This window comes from Corapipo altera, unplaced genomic scaffold (assembly GCF_003945725.1).
Source record: "Corapipo altera isolate COAL_440 unplaced genomic scaffold, ASM394572v1 59, whole genome shotgun sequence".
NCBI classification, from domain to species: Eukaryota; Metazoa; Chordata; class Aves; order Passeriformes; family Pipridae; genus Corapipo; species Corapipo altera.
The window spans coordinates 6,952,055-6,975,601 of record NW_020884917.1 but is presented as its reverse complement, the minus strand read 5'-3'; the positions used below and the strand labels follow the sequence as shown (position 1 = coordinate 6,975,601).

The 23,547-nt window shown below is 40.8% G+C and overlaps 1 protein-coding gene across 10 annotated transcripts in view; it reads left to right on the top strand.

Annotated features, from left to right (window-relative positions):
- Positions 1 to 23,547, top strand: part of PDE1C (phosphodiesterase 1C) — a 196,611-nt gene that overhangs the window by 4,122 nt on the left and 168,942 nt on the right. For 8 of the 10 annotated variants that reach the window (XM_027655958.1, XM_027655957.1, XM_027655956.1 and 5 more), the window contains exon 2: positions 19,994 to 20,020. The exons of the other annotated variants lie outside the window; for them this stretch is intronic. In XM_027655958.1, coding sequence (XP_027511759.1) covers positions 19,994 to 20,020 — 27 coding nt within the window. The remainder of the gene's footprint in view (positions 1 to 19,993; positions 20,021 to 23,547) is intronic. 10 annotated transcript variants of the gene reach the window in all.

Below are 23,547 nucleotides of genomic sequence, written 5' to 3'. Positions count from 1 at the left end.
GAAAATGGACTTTATCCTTCTTCCCAGTAGCTGGGCTTATAATGTTGAATTGCTAAATACATAATAAATCTCTTCATTCTCAGTGTAGTCGTTCCTCATGCTACTCTCATAGAATCACCAAGGTTGGAAGAGACCTTTAATATCATGAAGTCCGACTGTCAACCCAGCACTACTACTGTAACCCCTAAATCACTAAACCATATCACCTGGTGGCAGCTCCAAACACCTTTTAAACACCTTCAGGGATGGTAATTCCACCACATCCCTGGGCAACCTATTCCAATGCCTGACCACCCTAACTGAAAAAACGTTTTCTAATACCTAATCTGAATTTCCCATCTCAGCTTATGGCCATTTCCTCTAGTCCTCTCATTCCAGGCATGGTAGAAGAGACTAGTTCCCACCTCACTACCACCTGTTTTCAGGTAGTTGTAGAGAGCAGTGAGGTCCTCCTGAGCCTCCTCTTCTAAAGACTAGATAAACCCAGCTCCTTCAGCTGTTCCTCATAAGGCACATATTTTAGACCCTTCATGAGCCTTGTTGCCCTTCACTGGACATGCTCCATCACTTCAGTGTGAGAAGCCAAGAACTGAATGTAGAATCATGGAATCACAGAATATGCTGAGTTGGAAGGGACCACAAAGATCATCGAGCCCAACCCTTAGCCTTGCAGAGAACCATCCCCAAGAATGACACCATGTGCCTTGGGGTATCATCGAAATGCTTCTTGAACTCTGTCAGGCTTGGTGCTGTGACCACTTCCCTGGGGAGCTTGTTCCAGTGCCCAGCCACCCTCTGGGTGAAGAACCTTTTTCTAATATCCATCCTAAACCTCCCCTGATACAACTTCAGGTCCTTGGTCCTGTCACTGGTCACCACAGAGAAGAGATCAGTGTTTGCCCCTCCTTTTCCCCTCACTAGGAAGTTGCAGACTGTGATGAGGTCTTCTCTCAGTCTCCTCTTCTTCAGGTTGAACAGACCAAGTGACTTCAGGTGCAGCCTCACCAGTGCTAAGTACAGGGGGATGATTACTTCTCTAGTCCTAGTGGTTACACTATTCTTGATACAGGCCAGGATGCCACTGACCTTCTTGGCCACCTGGGCACACTGCTGGCTCATATTGAGTTGGCTGTCAACCAGCACGCCCAGATCCCTCTCTGCTGAACAGCTCTTGTGCCACTCCACCCCCCGCCTGTAGCGCTGCATGGCATTGCTGCAACCCAAGTGCAGGACCCAGGACTTTGCCTTGTTGAACCTCACACAGTTGTCCTTAGTCCACTGATTGAGTCTGTCCAGGTCTCTCTGTAGAACCTTCCTACCCTCAAACAGATCAGCACTCCCACCCCATTTAGTGTCATCTGCAAATTTCCTGAGGGTACACTCAATCCCCATGTCCAGATCATCAACAAAGATGTTAAACAGGACCTGCTTCAGTACTGAGTCCTAGGGGACACCACTGGTGACCAGCCGCCAACTGGATTTAGCTCCATTCACCACAGCTCTCTGGGCCAGCCATCTAGCCAGTTTTTTACTCATGAAAGAATCCACCTATCCAAGCCACAAGAAGCCAGTTTTCCCAGGAAGATGCTGTGGGATTCAGTTCAAATGCTTTACTGAAGTCTAGATAGTAAAGGAAGGAAAGGCTGTGGATGTAGACTAAGCAGGTCACTTTGTTGCAGAACGAGATCAGGTTGGCCAAGCAGGGCCTGCCTTTCATAAATCCATGTTGGCTGGGCTTGATCTCCTGATTGTCCTGCATTTACCATGTTAACACCCCAGTCCCTAAAGCTTAACTGGGAGTATTACTTTTATATTCAAGACTTTAAGAGTTCCCACAAAACTCTTGAAGAGTCTTTGGTTCTTTAACACCTTGAGATTGCATAAAGAGGAAAAAACCACACACTTTTTCTGAAGATATTTCTTTTAATGTAGTGAGAAAATATGCATTTTGGCAAAAGTTTGACAGGAGTAACATACAGCCAAGGCAGATGCATTTCACTAAAGCACCCAGCACACCACAACCCTCACAAAACTTAGTAAAATCAGTTTTCAGTTAGCCAAAAGAAATTAAGAAAGAAAGGAGAGATTAAAAGAAGGAACAGGAGTAAAGAGAGAGAGGAGAGAAGGCATAAAGAGATTAGAATAAGAGAAGAATAGTTACTGCCAAGAATCCTTCACATGGTGACAGCCAGAGAAGAGAAAGAGAAGGCCCTCTTCCCCTCTATTTATGTGGTCTGGCCCTCCAGGCAGGACGTCCAGTTCACTGACCAGTCAGTGCCTTCCAGGCCAGATTGAGGGGTGGTGTAACCAATCAGAGGCTCCTGGGGGGTGTGATGTGGGTGGGTTATGAGGCAGGTCTGTTTGATTGGCAGCTCTGCCACATGGCTTCAGTGAGGCTGCAGGCCTGACCATGAGGATTCTGACTTGGCCCCTCCCCCAACACAGGTTGGTTGATTTGACCCATAATCTAGTGAGATTTGGTGTCTCACAAGTAGTGCTCAGGATGAGCTCTTCCATAACCTTGCCCAAAACTGAGGTTACGCTGACAGGCCTGTAGTTCCCCATATCACCCTTCCAGCCCTTCTTGTAGGTGGATGTTACATTTACTAATTTCCAGTCAACTGGAACTTCTGCAGTAAAACCAGGTGTCTTGGTTTAACCACAGCGAGCAATCAAGCACCATGCAGTGAGATCAGGGAGAAAATTGGAAGGGTAAAAGCTAGAAAACTCGCACACTTAGATAAAGATAGTTTAATGGGGAAAGCAAAAGCCACACACAGAATCAAAGCAAAACAAGGAATTAATTCACTTCTTCCCATGGGCAGGCAGGTGTTCAGCCATCTCCAGGAGATTAGGGCCCCATCACGTAATGTTTACTTGGGAAGACAAATGCCATCGCTCCAAACATCCCTCTTCTTCTTCCCCTCACTTTATATACTGAACATGATGTCATATGGTATCCCCAAATATCCCTTTCGTTATTTCGGGTCACTTGTCCCTGCTATGCTCCCTCCCAGTTTCCTTTGCATACCTCCTCACTGGCAAAGCATGAGACAAGCCAAAAAAAAAAGTCTTTGACTTAAGATAAACATGCCTTAGCAAAACACCAAAAAACATAAGTGTGTTATCAACACCATTCTCATTCGGAATTCAAAACAGAGCGCTGTAACAGCTACTGAGATGAAATTAACTCTATCCTAGCTGAATCCAGGACACCAGGACTGCTGGTAGGTGACTGAAAGTGGTTTGGCAAATTCTTTCGCCAGTGCCCTCATTACTCTAGGGTGGATCCCGTCAGGGCCAATAGACTTATGAGTGTCTAATTGGCAGAACAGGTCACTAACAATCTCCTTTTGTCACAAACTTCCAGCTCAGGAAGCTGGGTATTCTGAGGACAACTGGTCTTGATAAGACTTGAGGAAAAGAAGGCATTAAGTACCTTTGCCTTTCCCCGTCACTATACTAGCCTCTGCATTCAACAAATGATTAACCCTCCTTTTGCTTCCAGTGTATTTATAGAAACTTTTTTTGTTGTCTTTAACTGTAGCAGCCAAATCAAGTTCTAATTGGGCTTTGACCCTTCTATCTTCCTACATGACCTCACAACATTGTTATAGTCCCTTTTTCCAGAGGTGGTAGATTCTCTTGTTTTTTCCCCAAGTTCCGGCCTAAGTTCTGTATTTAACCAGGGTGGTCTTTTTCCTTGACAGCTTGTCTTTCTACACATGGGAACAGCCTGAATATTTAACAATTCCTTTTTAAAGCACATCCAGCTTTCCTGGACTCCTTTACCCCTCAGGGCTGACTCCCAAAGGACTCTATCAATCAATGTCCTAAACAGGAGAGCCCATTGTGAGACCCCACCTGAAATACTATGTCCAGCTCTAGGTCCCCCAATATTGGATGGGTGTAGACTTGCTGGAGCACCAGAAGGGGCCATGAAGATGAACAGAAGGATGGAGCACATCTCTTATGAAGACAAGCTGAGAGAGTTGGGGTTGTTCAGCCTGAAAAAGAGAAGGGTCCATGGAGACATTATAGCCCCCTTACAGTACCTGAGAGGAGTCTACAGGAAAGCTGGCGCATGTAATGATGGGACAAGTGGTAATGGCTTTAAACTGAAAGAGATAAGGTTTAGATTAGATACAAGGAACAAATTCTTCACTATGAGGGTTGTGAAGCAGTGGAACAAGTTGCCTAGAGCAGCTGTGGATACGCTGTCCCTGGAAGTGTTCAAGGCTGGGCTGGACAGGGCTTTGAGTAACCTGGCCCATGGCAGGGAAGTTGGACTAGATGATCTCTAAGGTTCCTTTTGATACAAACCATTCTGTGATTACAAACAGCAGCAATCTCTGAACTGTGACATAAATGTGATACTTGACATTGAATTCCCTAAGAAATTTGATCGGCAAAGACAAACACATTTAAAGCAATATTAGAAAACTTCATGGTTTTGCTGAAGATCTGGAACAATACTTCAGCATTTAGGGCATATATTCCACTTCCTCTGCAAATCACCATCCAAAGTGAAGAGGTCCCAATGATGGATCTTATGTAAGATTTTTTTCTTATGTAAGGTCTATTCTTGAAGTAAATGATGAAGCAGCAATTGATTTCAGTGGGAAAACATGGAGCTTTGGTGACTGAAGATGATCTGGCAAGTGTCAGAGTGCTACTGCTACCTGTTTCCTTGTCTTATGTGCTTTACAATATTTTTAGGATTCTTTAGTTGAAAAATGTCACATAGGAAACAGGTGGTTCTGCCAGTGACAGTATTCTAATCTGCTTAATTTTTATTCATGTGGCCATCATAAACAGGAAAACAGAACTCTCTTCAATTCCAGAAGCACAGTCTATAAAATGGGCTTTGTCCCCTAATATTTTAGCTAGCAGCAGATAGTAGAGATTAAAAAAGCCCATCAGAAAGCACTACTTTGTTAGAAAAAGTGTAAATTAGTCTGTTTTCAAGTGGAAAATACGAATATGCTAATTTGTTTCCAGAGGCGAGAGATGCACTCAGGCTGTCTTTGTTCTTGGTTTCAGTCCTCCTGAAGCTTCTGAGTGTCTGGGTTTAAACCGAAGCCCTGTTTGCCCTGAAAGCAGAACTAAGCTACCTTCAACCATATTTAAATACAGCTGCTGCCACCCTTTTTCTCATTTGGCTTTCCTAATGGGCATATACAGGGATTATATGTCAAAGAACCATGTCAGGTTCTTTGTAGGCACTTTTTCTGTGGTTGTCACAGTTCCTAGAAGGATTAAGAAGATCTCATTAGTCACCAAGTAGGGACTGGGTATGTGCTAGAGGCAGCGGTGTGACCTAGAGGTTCCTAATTTGGATGAGCTGTGGATATGAATGTCTCGATTAGCTTTAAGGTTTGTCAGGAACTGGTTGATCCATAATATTGTTTTTTATGTAGTGTGAAGAAGGGCTCAATTTTACCAGGAGGCTAACTTGTAAGAGCTTGTTTTATACTGCAGTATAGTCTTTGAAGGAGCAATGGGAACAGAAGTGTTACCAGCTGCTAATCTCATGCCTGACAAAAGGACAGAAGAGAGAATATATTCAAATAATATCAGAACAGCACCTTCAGAATAAGTTAATAAAAAAATATGGTGTTTGGAATTATAATACTTTAGTAAACTGCATTTTGCCACAGTCCTTCTGTTACTTTGTTCCCCAGAGTGACTTTCATTTGAATGTTAAATCAATAGATGGGTACTATAGGTATGAAAAGAGAGAAGACTTAATGTTTAATAGTAAAATGTTGACTAAGAAGTAATATAAACTGGTTTTTTCCATAATCATAAAAAAGCTTTTATTCTTCTGGGGATAGTACAAATAAAATGCCCACAGCCCAAAAAGCTTATTTCAGCAGTCATAAAAAGACCACCACAATGTGTCATTGTAATATTGAATTCAGTGGTTTTCAAATATCACTGCTATAAAGCTTAAAATCCTGCAAGATATGAAAAAAGTTATTTTGGGGAAGATGAATTTATGAAACCTCAAGTGAAATTAACAGCCTCTTTCTGGAATTCTTTTTTAAAACTGTCTCAGTGGGATAGGAGTCTATACAGAAAGAAATAAAACCCAGTGGAAGACATCACTGAAAAATCCTCTGCATGAGTGTTTTAAAGGCTGTGGGGAGAGCTCATCTCCTAATCTGCCAGCTTTTGGTGGATTCAGATACTAAATTAAATCCAACTCAGCCCTTGAAAGGATTTTTATTTAGTGTGTTTCTTTTTCCTCATGCAATTCATATGAAATTTCCAGTTCCAGTCTTGTCTTGTTCCATTAAAAAATCACTTCAGCCTCTTCAAAATACTAGAAAAGGTCTGACTCTGTTCCTGACTGGTAGGTGAGGGAAGTGTGCGGTTCAAGTATTAGGGTTGACACATTAAAACAGCATAGCAACTGTGAAACATACCTCTACAGGTGCAACTTGCTCTCAAAACACATGGAATTTGGATAAAGCAGAGGTTTTCTAGAAGGGCTTGTTTGGATTCATAAGGTTGTTTTTGATCTTCTGAACTGTGCTATACTGGAAAGAATGATATTGATACCAGTGCATTTGCAGGGGTAAAATTAAAATGCAGTTCCTGGCCTTCAGAGCATCTTTTTTTTTTTGCTTGTGTGGGGTTTTTGTTTGTTTGTTTGTTTCTTTGGTTTGTTGATTTTGGTGGTTTTCTTTGGGTTTTGTTTGTTTCTTTGGTTTTTTTTGTTGTTGTTGTTTTCTAGGTTTTCTAAGTTATTGATGTCTTGATAAAAGTTTAGTCCCATGATGGTGCAAAAATTTTCTCCAACAGTCAGGAGCCCAATGTTGTACTTAAATTTGAATTGTAGCTAAGCAGTAGTCCTTTCTCGAGCAGACCCAGGCCTCTGCCAAAATTTTTCAGGAACTATCTTGGATATTTGAAAAGTAGAATAATTTTGAAGTTAATTGTAAATATAAAGAAACCACAACTAAAATTTAACAATAGATCAAGAGTGCAGCTCAAACTCTTTGTAATAAACTCAGTTGGTTGATTTCAGTAAAATCAGATTCCTCTAAACAGTTGGTAAGGTCCATGTTGGGGACTTTTGAGTTTTGCTGGCCAGGAAGGTGCTTGCAGAGTTCTTGGAGATCTGTATGGCTATTAATGCGAGGTGTGAAAGGCTGTGTCTCTGCCAAGGATTGCAAATCATGTCTCAGCAGTCTGGCTTGCCTTCTTTGAGAGAACTTCCATGCCTATCACTTGGTGATGTGTGAATGGAGAAGTTCATGTGAGCATAGGCATACAACGGGAGAAGATTGTCATGATCTTTCTTGTCAAGAGAGATGTAGGAGGCAGTTTAGTTATTAAGATGCATATAGACATGTATCATAAGTTCTATGCTTTATTTCTGTATCTGTCAAGCTGTGGAGTTGTTATTAATGTGACTCTCTGAATGGCTATTACTGTGTTGTCACTTTAGGAGTGAATTCTTACACTAATAGAGAGAGACAGAAAGTTGCACAGCATCCATCTGCAGCATGAATCTTGGCTTGATGCAAATCTCATTTCAACATCAAGATTATCACAACACAAGATCTGTGCAATTTTAACAGCTAAGACTCTATATTGCCCTTGAGCTACAGCTGTAGCAGGCAGGGCCAAGGAGCAGAAGTAGAGCATTAACCTCCTTGCAAGGCTGAGCAGTTCAGATAGTTGATGTAAATGATGCTCAGATCACACTTCCTCCCTTGCCTCTTGGTGGAACAGCTGATTTTCTGGAATTCACTAGCAGTAAGCAGTTACTGGTGTCTGCTAAGCAGAGAGTCTGAATATACAATTTAGATATGCTCCTATACACCTATTGATGCAGCAGGGAATGCTACAGCCAGATGGAAGAACTCTCTTTTTTCAGATTTGCTTGAAAATGAAAGTAAGGAAGCTGTGGGGGTTGAGACTGGGAGGGAAGAATTGAGAGATCATCTACAGGAGAGCGTGCTGACTCATAAAAGGTATGGAGAGGACAACCAGAGAGAGCATTTTAAAAATAAATAAATAAATTTAAAAAAAAAAAAAAAAAGAAAAGTGGTGGTGGGGAAAGAGATAGTCCTGTGAGTTCTTCAGATCCCTACACATAAACATTTGTTAGATTTATTTTTTTCCAGATTAAAATAGTTCATAGCAAAACATGTGCAAGTCATTTAGGAGTTTGAGTTCTGCTGAAAATCACAGCCACAAGGCCTTTAAAGGCACTTGAAAATGCTGCCCCTCTGTAGCACGGTATTTTTTTCCTCACTCAAATTCTAGTGAAGATGTTGAAGGAAAGCCTGGATGCTGCAAGGAACCCCTCTGGTGGTAACTGCTGCACAGACCCCTGCTTCTGTGTCACCTTCTAAGCGTGTCTTTATTGAGACAAGTAAGGATCTCATCTTCAGGAGGCCATTGCTTTGTTTCTTTAGAGTATGGGGATCTTTCTTTGGTATCTTGGCCACATTTTTGTCATACCACCAGTCAAAATTTTTCCTGCTACTGTTTCCATTAAAGCTGTCTGGGGGGTTCTGTTTCCTTTCTCTCATTGCGCTAATGTTACATGTGCAAAGAGACTACATATTTGCATGCAGTTTGACTGGATGTGTAGATGAGGTAATTCATGTCATACAGAGAGTGTCTTTAAACTGCCTTTCAGAGAAAGGCTTTTGTATAAATGCTCAGCGATCTCTAGAAGACCTGTTTCTAATTAGCTCCACTGCAATGAAAATATCTTCTTGCAAATAGAGAAGAATGAAATTCCTGAGTTATGCAAATTTGCTGAATAACTTGGAGTAAATTATCATAATGGTCCCACTTAGCATCACAATCTATGAAATATCAAATTTCAGTTTGAATTACCTATTAACTGTATGGAGGCAGATCTGCTCCTTCTCTGACCCAGAGGCAGGGAACTTGACTCCTCCCTTACCGCAGCCAAAGCTTAAAGAGCTAGAGTCGCTGTCTCAACCATGGCACCTGGTACATGGAAAGGACAGGATATACTTACCTAAATACATTTTTATACCTGAGGATTCTGAAGACATGTTCCACCCCTTCCCCTCATGGCTGCTGTGCCATCAAGATATGTGAGAGACAGGTGGTGTCAGGATGGAGCAGGGCCTTAAGGAATAGAAATCTTGCACAGCTTCTTTTGTTTCTGTGTGTATGCTCAACATCTGTTCCCATCCTCCCACCCACCCGTCCCAGTTCTCTCTCCCAAAGTTTCCTCCTGTGTGGTGAGAAATTCCCATGCTGAGACCACAGGGCAGAGTTTCCAAGCTTGCAGGTGGCAACATTTCCACTTCTCTCTCTCTCCTTCTTCCTCACTTCTTCCCTCTGCCCTCATGCCCAGTGGAGCCAGCTGTGTGCCATCACACCTATGTCATTCATGCCTAGGGAGTGGAGGAAGGAAAGATGGGCAATCTTTTTTACTCTCTACAGAAAATCATGTAGTAATACAGAATTGGTGCGGACAGAGCAGCAGGCAGCCTGCCGACGATGAAAAATTCTGTTGCAACCAGTAATTTTGAGGATAGGATCCTCTGTGAAACCACTTCTCCACAAACACGCCTTCACTGGCTACCCCAGAAGCCTGTTATTGCTCACATTACTTTCCTCTGTAATGTCCCTGCTCCTGGAGAAACAGAGAGTTCTAAGCAGTCTAGAAAAAAACACTGGCTCTTCATGAGAAATTTAAATGTCACCTTTTCCTAAGAGTGATATTTAATAATTGGTCTGCTTATGAGAAGGCACTATCAGGACAATAGCAGTCCTAAGTCACTACACAAAGTAGTGTTGCTAAAAGGCTTGACTAATTTTCAAAACCTACCAGCATGCTGAAGGAGGGAGAGATTTGGACGTGGGGATAAGGAAGCGAACCTTTTGGAAAGGGAACACTACATCTCTGTGTAATTTTTTTTTCTCCCAGTGTTTAGGCTTGTTCAACAGTAATCCAAGTGTTTCAGTTTGTAACCCAGAGCCAGTAAAGGGCCTGGCACAAAACCACGAGATTTAAAATTCTGCGTCACACCAGCTGTCTGCTAGCAGACAGAAGGGATAGGTTGTGCTCGGGGGGTGGGGGAGGAATAACAAGCAAGTGGGGGAAACAATAACAAGCAACATTTAGATTTACAAATAGCAACAAATAGATTTACTAGAGCTTAGAGCAAGTTGCAGATTTGTTTGGTGACTTCATGCTCACAGCTCGTCTCGCCTGATGTAATTCCAGTCCATGTTTCCTGTCTTGGTATTTTACCCAGGGTATGAAGAATGATTTCCCCCTCCCCATTGTCATGCATACTGTAACTCATCACAGAGCCACCCTGCATGAAACAAGCTGGACAGCTGTCTGTTTGGCTCCTGCAGGATCTGAATATGTTAATTTTACACAGTAGCAGTGATTTAAGTAAGTTGTGAATCTGTACATTCATTTTTCTTTCAGGGTCTAACAGTTTTTTGCCACTGGGGGGAATGGCATTCCTGCTAAACAGTATTACGTGCTTCCAATATACATGATACATCAATATTGCCCTTATAAGTACTCTGCAAAATTCTGCTTTGTCTTATTCCCAGACAAACTCTTCCCCTGTACACTCCTTGTTGACTCATTTTCTCAGCTTTTTTCTTAGGGAAATAAACAGGATATAGCTAAAGAACTCACAGGAAAGATTGTGTATCTCCTTTATTTGAGACATTGTATTAGCAAGGAAGTGACATCCCACTTGTCGAGGTCCATGTTGCCGTGTAAACACAAGGTGAAGCTCAGAACAGTGGGGGGTAGATATTCTTCTCCCTCTTGGCCCCTCCAATACCATTGTGCACTGAATACCACAGCATCTTCCAGTGGGAGAGGCTACAGAATAGGCATGTGGAAGTACCACCCATCCTGTTCTTTGCAGGTCATCACTTCTACTTATTTCAAAGCCAAATGTTCCATGAGTCATCTGTAGTGGCCAGCTAGAAAGTAAAACTCAGGCTAATTATATGCCTATTTTTCAAATAGTAAATATGTGAAGGTTGTACACTATGGTGATCTGACTTCTTTTTTTAAGCATGAATGCTAAGAACTGCTCTATATTCTTTTCAGACCCTAGGACTGTGTTTTCCTGAAACGTACTTTCCTGTAACTGGATTTTTATGAGCCCACACTTCTCTTGAGGATGTGATGTTTATGAAGCACAAGAGAATTTGCTTGTTGTGTACTGTGAAAAAGCAGAATGAGCAGTAGATCATATTCTTTCAAAAGGTTAGATTTTCCAAAGCAGACTTGTTTTCCTTTTTACTTCATATTTTTCTTCAGTTGAATCAACACCAAGTGCAATAACAGATTTTTTTGTTTGTTTGTTTTGTTTTGTTTTTTATGGTTTTGGTTGTTTTGTTTGGTCTTTTACATGAGGAGTTATGAAAAACTGAGTAAATGTAGAGAAAGAACCTCAAGAGTTCAATAATTGGCTCTATACAAAATCTGCATTAATGAAATAAAATTTTTAGAAGTTTTTAGAACATTTGCTGACTCCTTTTGTAGTTAAGAAGCCAATACATTAAAAGCCCAGTCAAGTCTATTGTCCAATACAGAGCCATTTCAGTAGTGAGTTTGAATTTGCCCTTCTGATTTAGCGTTACTGAAAACTTTGTTTGATATAAGGCTGGAGCACATTTTTGTCCATGCAGTGTTTCCTCTGTCCCTTGCAGATCCCTGTACCTCAGACTGTCTTGCTCAAAACCATCCTATATGTACAGTATTCAATACAGATCAATTAAGTAAACTTTTCCTGTGTTGCTTTTTCTTCTCATTTGGTATATGTACTGTGCAATGGAAAGATACACTGAAATTGCTTTGCCTCTTCTGATAGCCAGTGGTGTTTATCAAAGTTTGATCAAGCCATGATTGCCCTTGTTGAAATGAAGCGAAACAAAACCATGCCAGTTGATCATAGATAATTTTTATGTTAGTGAAAAATAAAATACCTCAAACCAATACACCTCTCACACTACTGCTTGAATAAAAATATTATAATTGTATATAATTCTGCCCTAGGTCAGTAGGTGGCTGCTTTTACACTAACCTTGGGAGATAAGATCAAGCCATGGGTAGAATTTGTAGTGCCAGACAGGTCAAGTCAGTTGTATCCTTATCTGCAGGAGCAAATCTCAAGAGTAACTCCCTTCTTATCAGCTCCCTTTCCCCCTTCTTCCTTCCCCCTCCTCATTCTTGAATCCCTACTTTGCTAGAGAATTGGTGCCCAGCTCTCTGACTGTGTGAACAACAAAGGAATTTGGACTTTCATGCAATTTAAGGTCATCAGCTCTCGTGAGAGCATATAGTATAATAATGTTAACATCAGTCCACTCAGATCATATCCGTAACACCCATTTATAATACCTCTAGGCTCTGTCCACTCATCACTAAGTATGTAGAGAAGGGATTTCAGCTATTTTGAACTTGTGCTGCAGAAGAAATTCCTCACTGACTGTGCTGTCACGAAGACTTTCTGTAAGAAGATTTTAAACACATTTCCTCTCCAGTTATGCTTCATGTGTGTATTTAGTACACACATTAGAAATCAAATGACCAAGTAGGAAACTGTTGTTAAGCTATAGGTAAGAGCCCTATCATGGCAAAAGGTCACGGCAAAGCAGAAGCAGCACAAGAGATGTCTTGATTGTTCATATGTCCTAATGATTGCAATCATTTTTGGAGATGAAGCTGTTTCTTTTTTGTCGTTCTTTAGAAAACTCAGTAGTTAGACAGGTGAAATCCAATAGTCAGCCAGACAAACTAAGGTTTATTAAAATAGTATTGTCCTTGGGCAAAATCAGAGGATCTTTTCTGACCTTGAATTATTTACATACGTTATTTACTAATTGTGACCTGTTGTGTTTCTCAGCTTTCTTGTCTCCATTTCTTCTGAAATAATCGTACCTCTTTCAAGTTGTGAACATTTTTTGTCTCTGTATGCCTACACCATGCATACTTCAGAGCACACAGACTTTTGTAATCTTAAAATGAGAAAAGTGACTGTCTCATCCTTGCATTATTTCAGGATGTCTCTGTGTAGTTCAGGGCCCAATTTAAAATTATTTCCCTTTTATTTTAAAAATTCCACGTAAACCTTACATGGAATTTCAAGTATCAGCTGAAATCTTACCTTCTTTCCTCACCCACTTCTTACCATTTCTTCTCCTCTGCTGTTAATAGTCTCTGATATTGCATTTTTTTAACTTAGCCCGGTATTCTGGCAAACAAACCATGTGGAAGAAAAAAAATTATTTTATGATTGTTATTATTGACTGAAGAGTAGCAAAGCAAGAAAGGTGGTCATTCTGTTTCAATTAAAGAATTAAAAACCCCATCAGGAGCTGATGCCATTATGCCCTTTGAAGTCTGGTCATCTCAATATAATTCTGAGTTATGGAATTATGGTCAGGGCTCCCATGGTATCCTGTGCTTTGGCAGATGCTGGTCTAGTCCATGCTGTGAGATTGGGTTTTTGTGAAATGATTTATACTTGGTTATTAATATAGGCTTTGATAACGTAATGTAAATGCATCCCTAATCCTGTGCTGATGATTATTTGGTAATGCATTATTCAGAATATTGAGCTGCTAGGAGAGAAGGTTTTCAATTTATTTAAGTGATTCTGTCAGTCAGCTTGATCTAAGCCTCCACCCGCCTCTCCCTTGGAATGATACACAGAGGGACGATGCTTACCCGCAGTACAAACTGCTATGCCACTGTGATACAGCCAGAGAGGGTACCTGAACCTGGGAGGTGGGAAATGCTCTTAGTCCTCCTGTCAATCAAGGAAAAATCTTGGGAATTCTGGACTCATGACTTGGAAGGATTTGGAGTCAAAAGCAGTAAACATGAAATGTGATCGACTCTTACAGAAAAAAGAAGGGGAGGGATATCATTCAGAACCAGATTCACCAAAGGGTAACAAAAGAGAAGAAAGAATCTTCCAGATTTGACCTGTAAGACAGACTTTTTTTCTCCTTTACCAAATTTCATTGCTTATCTCACTGTTGGTTAGCTGAAGTACAAAATAGGCTTTTAACAGTGTTATCTTAACACCAGTTTTAATGTGAGAAGCTCAGCTCTGGAAGAAAGGGGAAGGGGAAACAGAAGGGGAAGGGACCTGACAGAATGTGCACGTTAAGGAGATGGATCTTTCACTGCCATAAGGTGGCATTTTCTCTCTGTGCTTCCAAATGAGTTGGTGATCGGAGCCCTGCAGGGAACCAGAGATGAATAGCCCTAGTTACATGAGGTATGGATGCAGTGGGACTCCAGTACTACAGGACAGACATTATTGGATGCTTTTGTTAACAGATAATTAAGCTTCCCCTCACATCTTAAATATGCTAATTATAAAACTTTCTAAATATAGAAGAGGAAAAGTCCCTCTTTTACCTCGAGCCTATGAATAAGTATTTTTAAATATTAGCTTCTGTTTTCTTTAACAACTATGGTTCCTCTGAAGAAGTAGCTTTTGTAAAATGTTCGTCTTAAGGCAGGACTAATGTTCTCTTTTCTATGATCGTGCTTACCAGTGTCAGCTACAACAGTAAGGGTGTGGCAGGCAAGCTCTGATGAGGAGTTAATGTCCTGGTAGTTTTTTTCCTCTTTGGCTCTACCACAGAGTGGACAGTAGGGAGTGTGCTGCGGTTGCGGCAGTACAAAACCTGGCATCTTTGCTTAAAGCCACCACTGTTGGCAGTTTGAGCCAAAAGGTTAAACTTTGCATTGAAGCAGCTGATGCCCAGGTGCAGACCTGTGGCAGGACACTGCACACAAGGCAGCTGGTGACAACATCTTTTCAAACCACTGCAGCAGATTGACTTTCACAAGTCTCTTGGTGCCCTAAAAAGTTTTGCCCTCTTTTTCACGAAGAAGCACAAATCCAGCTGAAAATATGTGCCCTGCTAGATCCAGGCTTGTGTCTTGCCAGCTGGTGGTACAAAGGGGAGAGCACAGACCACTGAGTTTTGGGGACTTCAAAAGATCTGTCTGGCTTGTTAAACTGTTCTGACCAACTGCATGTGCCCTCTGACCCCATTGCAGCGGCCAAGCAACAAAAACCCACATTAGATGAAGCCACTGTGAATGCTGATTCTGGGCTTCAACCTTAAAATTGAGTCATTTCACCATCTCAGCAGGCTAGGTCATTCTTGTGGCACTTGCCATTCCTGAGTTGGGAAGCAGCAACTCATTGAAAAATTTAATCTGCATTCACAGATACCTCAGGTCATCAACCAGGCATCCACCAGCTGATGGCCCATGTGATCACTGCACTGCAGGTGGGAGCCTGCAGAGACCTTAGTAAGGGCAGCTATAACCCTTAATCTCTAGCAGTAGTGTGTGAGCAGTGCATGAGAGGCTTATTAACTTTCAGATTTTAGCATAAATTTCCAGAGATGAATCTAGGCAAAGATCTTCCTATTACTCCTGCAGCACCTGCAGTTTTATTCCATATTCTAAAAAGATGCCATTAATACCAGACCCTGTGGAATGAATGTGGGATGCCACCATGTTAACCAAGCCACTATTATGAGTAAAAAAAATTTAGGTGGTTTAGGTAATTTTTCAGAGGCTGTGTAGGAATGAAATAGCAATTCATCCAGTTAATGATTATGGGGAAAAAACAGGGCAGCTGACTGAGTTACTTAATTACCCCAACCTCTCTGCCCTCACTTCTGTCTGTACCTACTCAGTCAAATTAACTCAGCTTTCTCAGAAGAGCAAGGTCTGAGAACATCACTACCAAAGAGAGGCACAGATTTTGTGTTTTTGTTATATTCTCTTCATCTCTGTGTTTCTGGATACAGAGGAAGGGTGGAGGTTTTTTGCAAGAGCTCAAAAGTAGGATTATTTGGGCTCTAGTTATGCCTCACTGTCATGAATTGATGTGCAAAACCCTATATAGTTAAAGCCACAACCTTGAAGAGCTAACAAACTTGAAAAGGGTCTTAAGGGGAAATATAGGGAAAAGCAGTTTGGCTGAGAGTGCTCTGGAATTAAACGGTAGAAGTAGAAACATAACCCTGAGAACAGATACATACCCTTGGAGAAGTTGATGGGCATCAAAGCACAGAGAGAAATTTGCATGTCTGTTTATTTCAATGGGAGTTGAGTGCCCATACAGCTGCAGCTAGCTACATCTTATTGTTGCTAAATACCTTTAAAAATCTGTCCTAATTTTATTTTGGGCCAGTGTACTGTGTCATTCCTCTGGCCACAAGAAGGATTCATTCATCCCCAGAGGAACAGATACTGAAATAGCGGGCTCAACTTTCTCATTAATTTCATCTTATTTGAGTAAAATATTTCGTCCTACCCACAATTTTGCTTACAAAGTATCTATTTTTAAATGTCTTACAGGGTTTTTTTTCTTTAGGCTCTAGCAGCCTTCTTTTACTAGGACTGACTCATTTCATACTATACTCCTGCAGGTGTAACTACATTAAGTTTACACTGATTATATAGGGCCTACCTAGTGTGAGTCACCTGCTAATTCTCTTCAGCATTGAAAAAAATAGATCTACTTGGTTCCAATTAATTTTTTTTAATGTAAGCTAAATTTAGACGTATGGATAATACATTCCACAGCAGGTAACAGGAATTAAAGGGATGTGGCAGTTCGAGCATGACATGTGTCAAGTCAGAAAAGAAACTGAACATACACAGATTTGGTAATATCAACAAACTCTTGCAGGCTTGAGCACAGGACAGCCCACGGGTGTTGGAAGCTGTAACATCACTTCCTTTAAATCTCTCTCATTTTTCCTCTCCTAGGAAAGAGGTTATAGCTTGGGTTTGTTCAGAAAATCTGAAGTCCCTTGAGCTTGACTGAAAGATGTGTCTATTTCCAGGTTTATCCCAAAGCATCTGCTAAAAGCAATTTTGCAGCTAGTTCCTCACTTCATAGACTCTTCCTGGGGACATAAATCAGGATAGCTTGTCCCACGTTTTTTTTTAAATAAACAACTGAACAAAAACCCGCACAAAAAAAAATCCCCAAAACAAAAAAACCTCACCCAACCACATCCAAATCCCCACCCTCTAGTTTCCTCTTTTTACACATGAATGCTGATTGAAGGCAGTTTCTGATGATGGCTGTGGTATTAAAGAGGTATTTTATAATTTCCTTGTTTCCTTTAATGGAAGGCAGGTGTAAGTGGTGATTTGTAGAGACCTCATCACTCTCTACAACTCCCTGAAAGGAGGTTGTAGCCTGGTGGAGGTTAGTCTCTTCTCCCAGGCAACCAGCAGTACGACAAGAGGGCATGGTCTTAAGCTGCGCCAGGGGAGGTTTAGGTTGGATATTAGGAAGAAGTTCTTTACAAAGGGGGGTAATCAGGCATTGGAATGGGCTGCCCGGGGAAGTGGTGGATTCTCTATCCCTGGAGGTTTCTAAGATGAGACTGAATGTGGCATCAGTGCCATGGTCTAGTAACCACAATGGTCGTGGATCGAGGGTTGGACTTGATGATCTCAGAGGTCCTTTCCAGCACAGCTGATTCTATGATTCTATGAAAAGGAAACTGAAGACTATATTTATGAATAACTTTATGTTATCAACACCATCTTTTTATAATGTTGATGAGTAGCTTTGTTGGACTTTGTTTTTGAAAAGCATACAGAATTTTTTTTCTTGGATTTCAGGATTTGCTAATGGTTTTCCTTTTAAAATGTGTGCATGTAGTCATGATACTGAATCTATAAAAAAGGGTTCCTCTAGTTATATTCTCTTCAACTGTGACATGCAAATTCAATACTTTCAAATTCAGTTGCTAACTTGGTGCATGTAAACCTTAACTGTAATTGGATCGCAGGTGTGGAAACAATAAACAAAACCAATAAAAATGTATATATTTTTTTTTTTAATTTCTATGACAGGCAAATTGTTTTTTCCTAGTACTGTCATCAGTCATTTAATGCTTTCAAATGCATTAAAAATATTTTTGAGTGAAAAGATTAAAGGTGTAACTGATCAGAAAAGTGGTGTTATTACTCAAACACAAAGAGCACCCTAAGGCTGGGTCAACTGTTTAAAATATAGAGGGAAATTTTAGCTAATCAAGATTTAACAAATGTTTTCTTCGCTAAAATGTGAAGCTTGGCTGAAAGAGAAACACTTTATAAAATGATATCAAAGTCACTAACCAAGGAAGGGAAAAATGGTTCTGGTGGTGTTAGAATGAACCATAAGAGGATTTCAGGGGAAAGAATTAACTTACAAATAACTTCATTTGAAAACTTAAACACATTTGGATTTCTTGGGAATAAGATCTTTTAATCAGTGTGGATTGGAATGGCCAACTAGGTGGTGTATTTTTCAGCAAGTTTTTTTGCAAGAACGTATAGTGAAGTTCTGTATTTGTCGGAATACAGAATACTTCTGAATGCTTAATCTTCAAAATAAAATTTCTACTTTTAATCCTTCTGAAATGAAAATTTCTCTTAGAATCAGCTCAAGTGGGCTTCTGCTTGTATGTATCAACATCTTGAATGTCAGTAAGCTATAAACTTTATACTGCTATGAATGTTTGCTCTTTTACTCCTTTACATCTCTTCAAGTTAAAATAAGTAATTTTTCACAGAGTAAATTGTAAACAAAATATCTTTTAAAGTAGATATTTGGGACTTCTATAATTCTAACGTGGTCAGAATACAGAAGTGGGTACAACCTGGAGTACAATTTGTAAAGGTATTTGTTGGATGAAACATTTGACGACAAGGAGACGTTATTTATGGCCCTTGTTAAGTAGAAAATAGCACCACATTACTTTTTTCCATGTTTCTTCTTATTTTTAAGAGCAATACCCCTTGTTTGGGTTTTCTAGGCCCGCCTTAGCCACAATTTCCCATGTACAGTAGTATCAGAGATGAAAAAGTGAACTTGATGCTTATAGCAGTACACCTATTTTACCAGTATTACCTACACATAGGAAATGTTGGGAATATTTGTCAATGTATGGCTAAATAACAGGGCACTTCTCATCACAGTCCACTTCGAAACTTCTTCACAGGTAATGACTGAAACTTTAAAGATCATTAGTTTTACTTTAAAACATAAAAGCAGAGCTGAGCTCAAGTAAACCAATGCCCTGTTTTACCAGCCACTGTGCAAAGCCTTTGGTAAAGGCTACGTAATCAATAGCTCACAGACAGCATACAGTGCTGATACATCTCTGCAGTTAACTGTATAGCCACACAGATAACCATGCAGAAAGGCATGGTTATTGCCTTACTCTGTGCATTAGCAGCTTCTGTCATTGCCTGGAAGACAAAATCCGCAATGCTAAGAAGAGTAAGAGGTTTACAGTCTTTGCCATATTTGATGTGATGTGAGTGTTGGGGAGGAGAAGAGGTCCTGTCGGTATGCTTATCTGCTCTTGTTATTCCTAGTCCTGGGCTAAGGTCAGTTAGGTCCCAAGATACTTTCAATGAAGGGAAGCTCTGTGGTGTGGTATCTGGGATTTGGTGGAAAAGAGAACTTGATAAGATCTAGACTTTCTTTTTAGAGCAAGACTGCTGTAAAACCAGTGGGGTTTTCCACAGAGTGACCACAGACAATATGGTTGGATGCATTGCATCACTCCATCTTAATGACATCTTTACAGATAAAACCGTACTTACCTGTTGGATGGAGACTTAAAAACTACTACTAATAAGTACAAGTAAGTTTCTGACACTTGGACTTCCTGCTAAGTCATTTAGAATAGTAAATCGTTCTTTCTTAGCTGCAGCAAACCTGTCTCACAAGAAAGGACAGTATGTGCATGCAGGAAAACACACAGGTTTTTCTCCTGAATTTAGTGGCAGCCTCCACTGAGGTTAGCAGAAGGGAATGGCTATATCAGGTTTGGGGCAATTTTATGGCAGAAGTGGCTTCACTGAATTGCTCCTGATTTCTGACCCTACTCTTTTCTCCTCACCTGTGGAGCCTTCCTGTCTCAGTTGTATTTTGTTCTTTTCCTGCAGGAGAAAATACAAGAAAACGTCACAGAGGTAAGAGTAAATCACAGAGGACTGGAAGGTATTTGTGAGTTATCTGTCTCTTTTTGTTAGGGAGTTTGAAAGAGGATTTTCCTGTTACCAGGTTGGTGGGTTTTTTTCAGGGAAATGCCATTCTACTGGTTGTTTTCTCCTTTGAAGGTTCATCTTGTGCTGGTGCTGCTGCTGCTCCACATCTCCTCTGCTGCTAGTGGTAGTACTCCCCTCTGATATTAGAGGTAGTTCTCTCTGAGAAAGAATGGAAATATTTGTCATTGAAGGTCAAATCTTGATAAACATAACACTGCTTCTTCTGCAAAATCTGCTGGTTCACTTTTATTGCTTGGTCATGCTGCAATAACAAAATGAATGGCAGGCTTGTAGTGTTACTAATAATCCATGCCTTTGCAGTAGACTGAAGAAAAATAGGAATCCTGTTGATTAACAGTCCATATTACAGCCTCCAGATCTAGTTATCTTACTGCTTCCTTGCAGGAGGGAGGCTCAGTGGGCGTCTTTCACAGATTAATTTTCTTTCTTTGGAACACTTGAGCTTGGTTGTTTCAGAACATGCACTTTGCAGCACAAAGGTTTTTTGGTGGTGTGCTGATTTACCCTCCCATGCAAGTGGACTGTTAATTGGTAATTGATGTCATGACATCCTGAACATCTTTAGTTCATGTTGACTTTAATTGGATTTAAGAGTGTAGAGTGACTCAACTCTGCTGAATATGCCCTTTAATATAGTGTGATGATAAAGAGTACTGGCAGATAAGCCAGTGGGATGATGTGGCGGGTAAGGCATCACAACCATCACTCCTGTTTGCTATTGCCCTTTGCTGAAGATTTCTCTAATGCAGCATTGGCAGGACAGGCTGTGTGTGTGCTCATGTGTCACAGCCATGATAAACTGAGGTGTGGTGGCTTGAGTCATGGACAAGGTGGGTTTAAAATATGACAGTTTAGTGAAAAATACTGATTTGGAGATTTCTGTGCTGAACTGTGCAAGTGGGCATTGTGTAATGTGAGACACAAAAACAAAGAGAAGGTAAATATGCTCCCAGTTGTTTTCTTAAATGTGGGGCTGACACTGTAGTTTCGTTTACATTTCTACTTTTTTTCCCATTTCCCTTGATGCTGCCCTGATTGCTAATCAATTATAAACATGTCTCTGGCTGGAGGTCTTGAGTTCCTGCAAGACGATTTGTTCTGGGACTAAGATTTTTTCCATAATGAATGATTGCACTGTGTGTGTGTGTGTGCCTTGCACAGCTTGGATTGTCAATACATTGCATTGAGTACTGTGTCTTATTCGGGTGTCTCTTCTGTGGACATAACCATGCATTAGAGAGGTTTGTATTCAGCATCTCTTTTGTATGGGAGACTTTCTGTGAGCCTCAAAAGAGAGATGAAGTATGTTAACAGCTTCTACAAGCTGAATATATTGTATCAATGATATACAGAGAATACAATATATCAGTCTGTTTAAATATAGCACTACAGGGGTTTGTGCCCCGTGGGATTTTGAACTTTCTGGGTTTTTCTCTTACTGTTACCTATGCCAGCTGCCTGACTGATGGTGTGCATCCTTGCAGCATCTGTACGAACAGGCTTCATGGCCTTCTCATGTCTAAGAAATGATGTGAACTCTGCAGAGGCCCAGAGGCCCCTCCAGGGACTGGCACACAGCAATTGCTCAGCAGCTACTCCTGATAACCTTGCTCAGTGGGTGCTGACTGCCAGCACAGAGGGCTCTGTAGTGCAATGGAGTAACTGCTGTCTGTGTCTAGGAACATTGGCAGCATTTGGGAAACGTAGAAGGCTAGTAAGCTTCTGCCTTGAATTTGCCACTTGCTGAATGATTAAGCATGATGCTAAATGGGAAATTGCACATACTGCTATCTGATGCAGAAGTGTAACATCCAGCAAAAGGAAGTAGTAGGACAACAGTTCACATAAAGTCTGGTTTTAAGTGACACTTCTTGTTGAGTTGATAATTCCAGCAATGTGCATAAACTGATGACTTGGCTCAGGTTTCCACCTTCACTTCTCACACTGATCTGTTGTGGGGCTTTCTTTTTGTCTTTGATATGTTCTTTCAAAACAGTCTTGGTGGTTCCTATGTCACTGGTCTCTGGAGGGTGTCTGGCAGCTGGACTGAAATGATCTATTGTTTGCTTTTACATCTTCCTTTTGTTTTTGTTTGGGGAGTGTTAACACACAAGAATATCTACATGATAGTAAGCAGCAGCTATGTAAGAGAAACACTGCTGTCCTCTGTATCTTGCAATGAGTGTAAAAAAACAGTTTCCTCTGAGTGCAGATGTGTTGTGAAGGAAGATGTGCAAGAAAATGTGAGGAGAAAGAGTTGGGGTAAAAACTGAAGCCATTCTAAAAATGTAATTAGAAATGACAGACACTGACTCTTGCATTGATCATTCTGTTAAGTGAGTTGACTGAAATGCTTCTGTAACTATAATATGTTGGTATGATTTTCCTTATAAACTTGGAAGTTTCGCAGCTGTCTAGAGAAGCCTAACTTCATTAGTCCCACCCTGAATTGCATCTGAAACACTGAACTGTGATGTAGATTAATCACAGTAATTCCAGAGTAGCAGGATATTTAATCAGAACACAAATCATCATTCTCCTGGATAGTTCCTTTTGGGTAAGTGAACAGTAGATAGCATACTAAATATTGACTGGGGAGGTAGTCAGCAAGAGTAGAACTAAACTAGACAGGAAGCCAAAGCTGAAGCTCCAGAATTCCAGGTCCTGGGGTTGGTTTTTCTTTTTCTTTTCTTTTTTTTTTTTTTTTTTTTTGAGCATCTGAGACCTCAGTCATGTTTGATTTGACTCTCAGTTGTCCTGAAGATTTCCAGCTCTGGGCTGCCTATGTTTTCCTGGGATTCTAAGTAATCTTTGAGTTAGGCATTTACTTGGGACCAAATCCTGTGAGGAAAATGCCGTACTGGGTTTAATGGCATCTTTTTGTGCTATTAGGCACACTAAAGAGAACTTCATTAGAATGAAGCATCAATGCTCTCTCAAAGCTGATTGTCTGAGTAAGGACGTTATCACAGAATGGGTAAGGTTGAAAGGGACCACAGTGGATCATCTGATCTAACTTCCCTGCTCAAGCAGGATCATCCTGGAGCACATCGCACAGGATTGTGTTCAGCTGGTTCTCGAACAACTTCAGTGAAGGAGACTCCACAACCTCTCTGGGTAATCTGTTCCAGTGTGTGATCACCAGCACAGTAAAGCAGTTCTTCCTCATATGCAGGCAGAATTTCCTGTGCATCAGTTTCTACCCATTCCCTCTTGTCTTACTGCTTAGCACCACCAAGAAGAGCCTGGCCCCATCCTCTTAACACCTTCCTTTCAGATACTTATAGATGTTGATAAGGTTTTCTCTCGGTCATCTTTAGGCTGAACAGCCCAACTGTCTCACCTTATCCTTGTAAGAGAGATGCTTCAATCCCCTAATCATCTTTGTTGCCCACTGCTGGATCTGCTCCAGGAGCTCCATATCTCTCTTG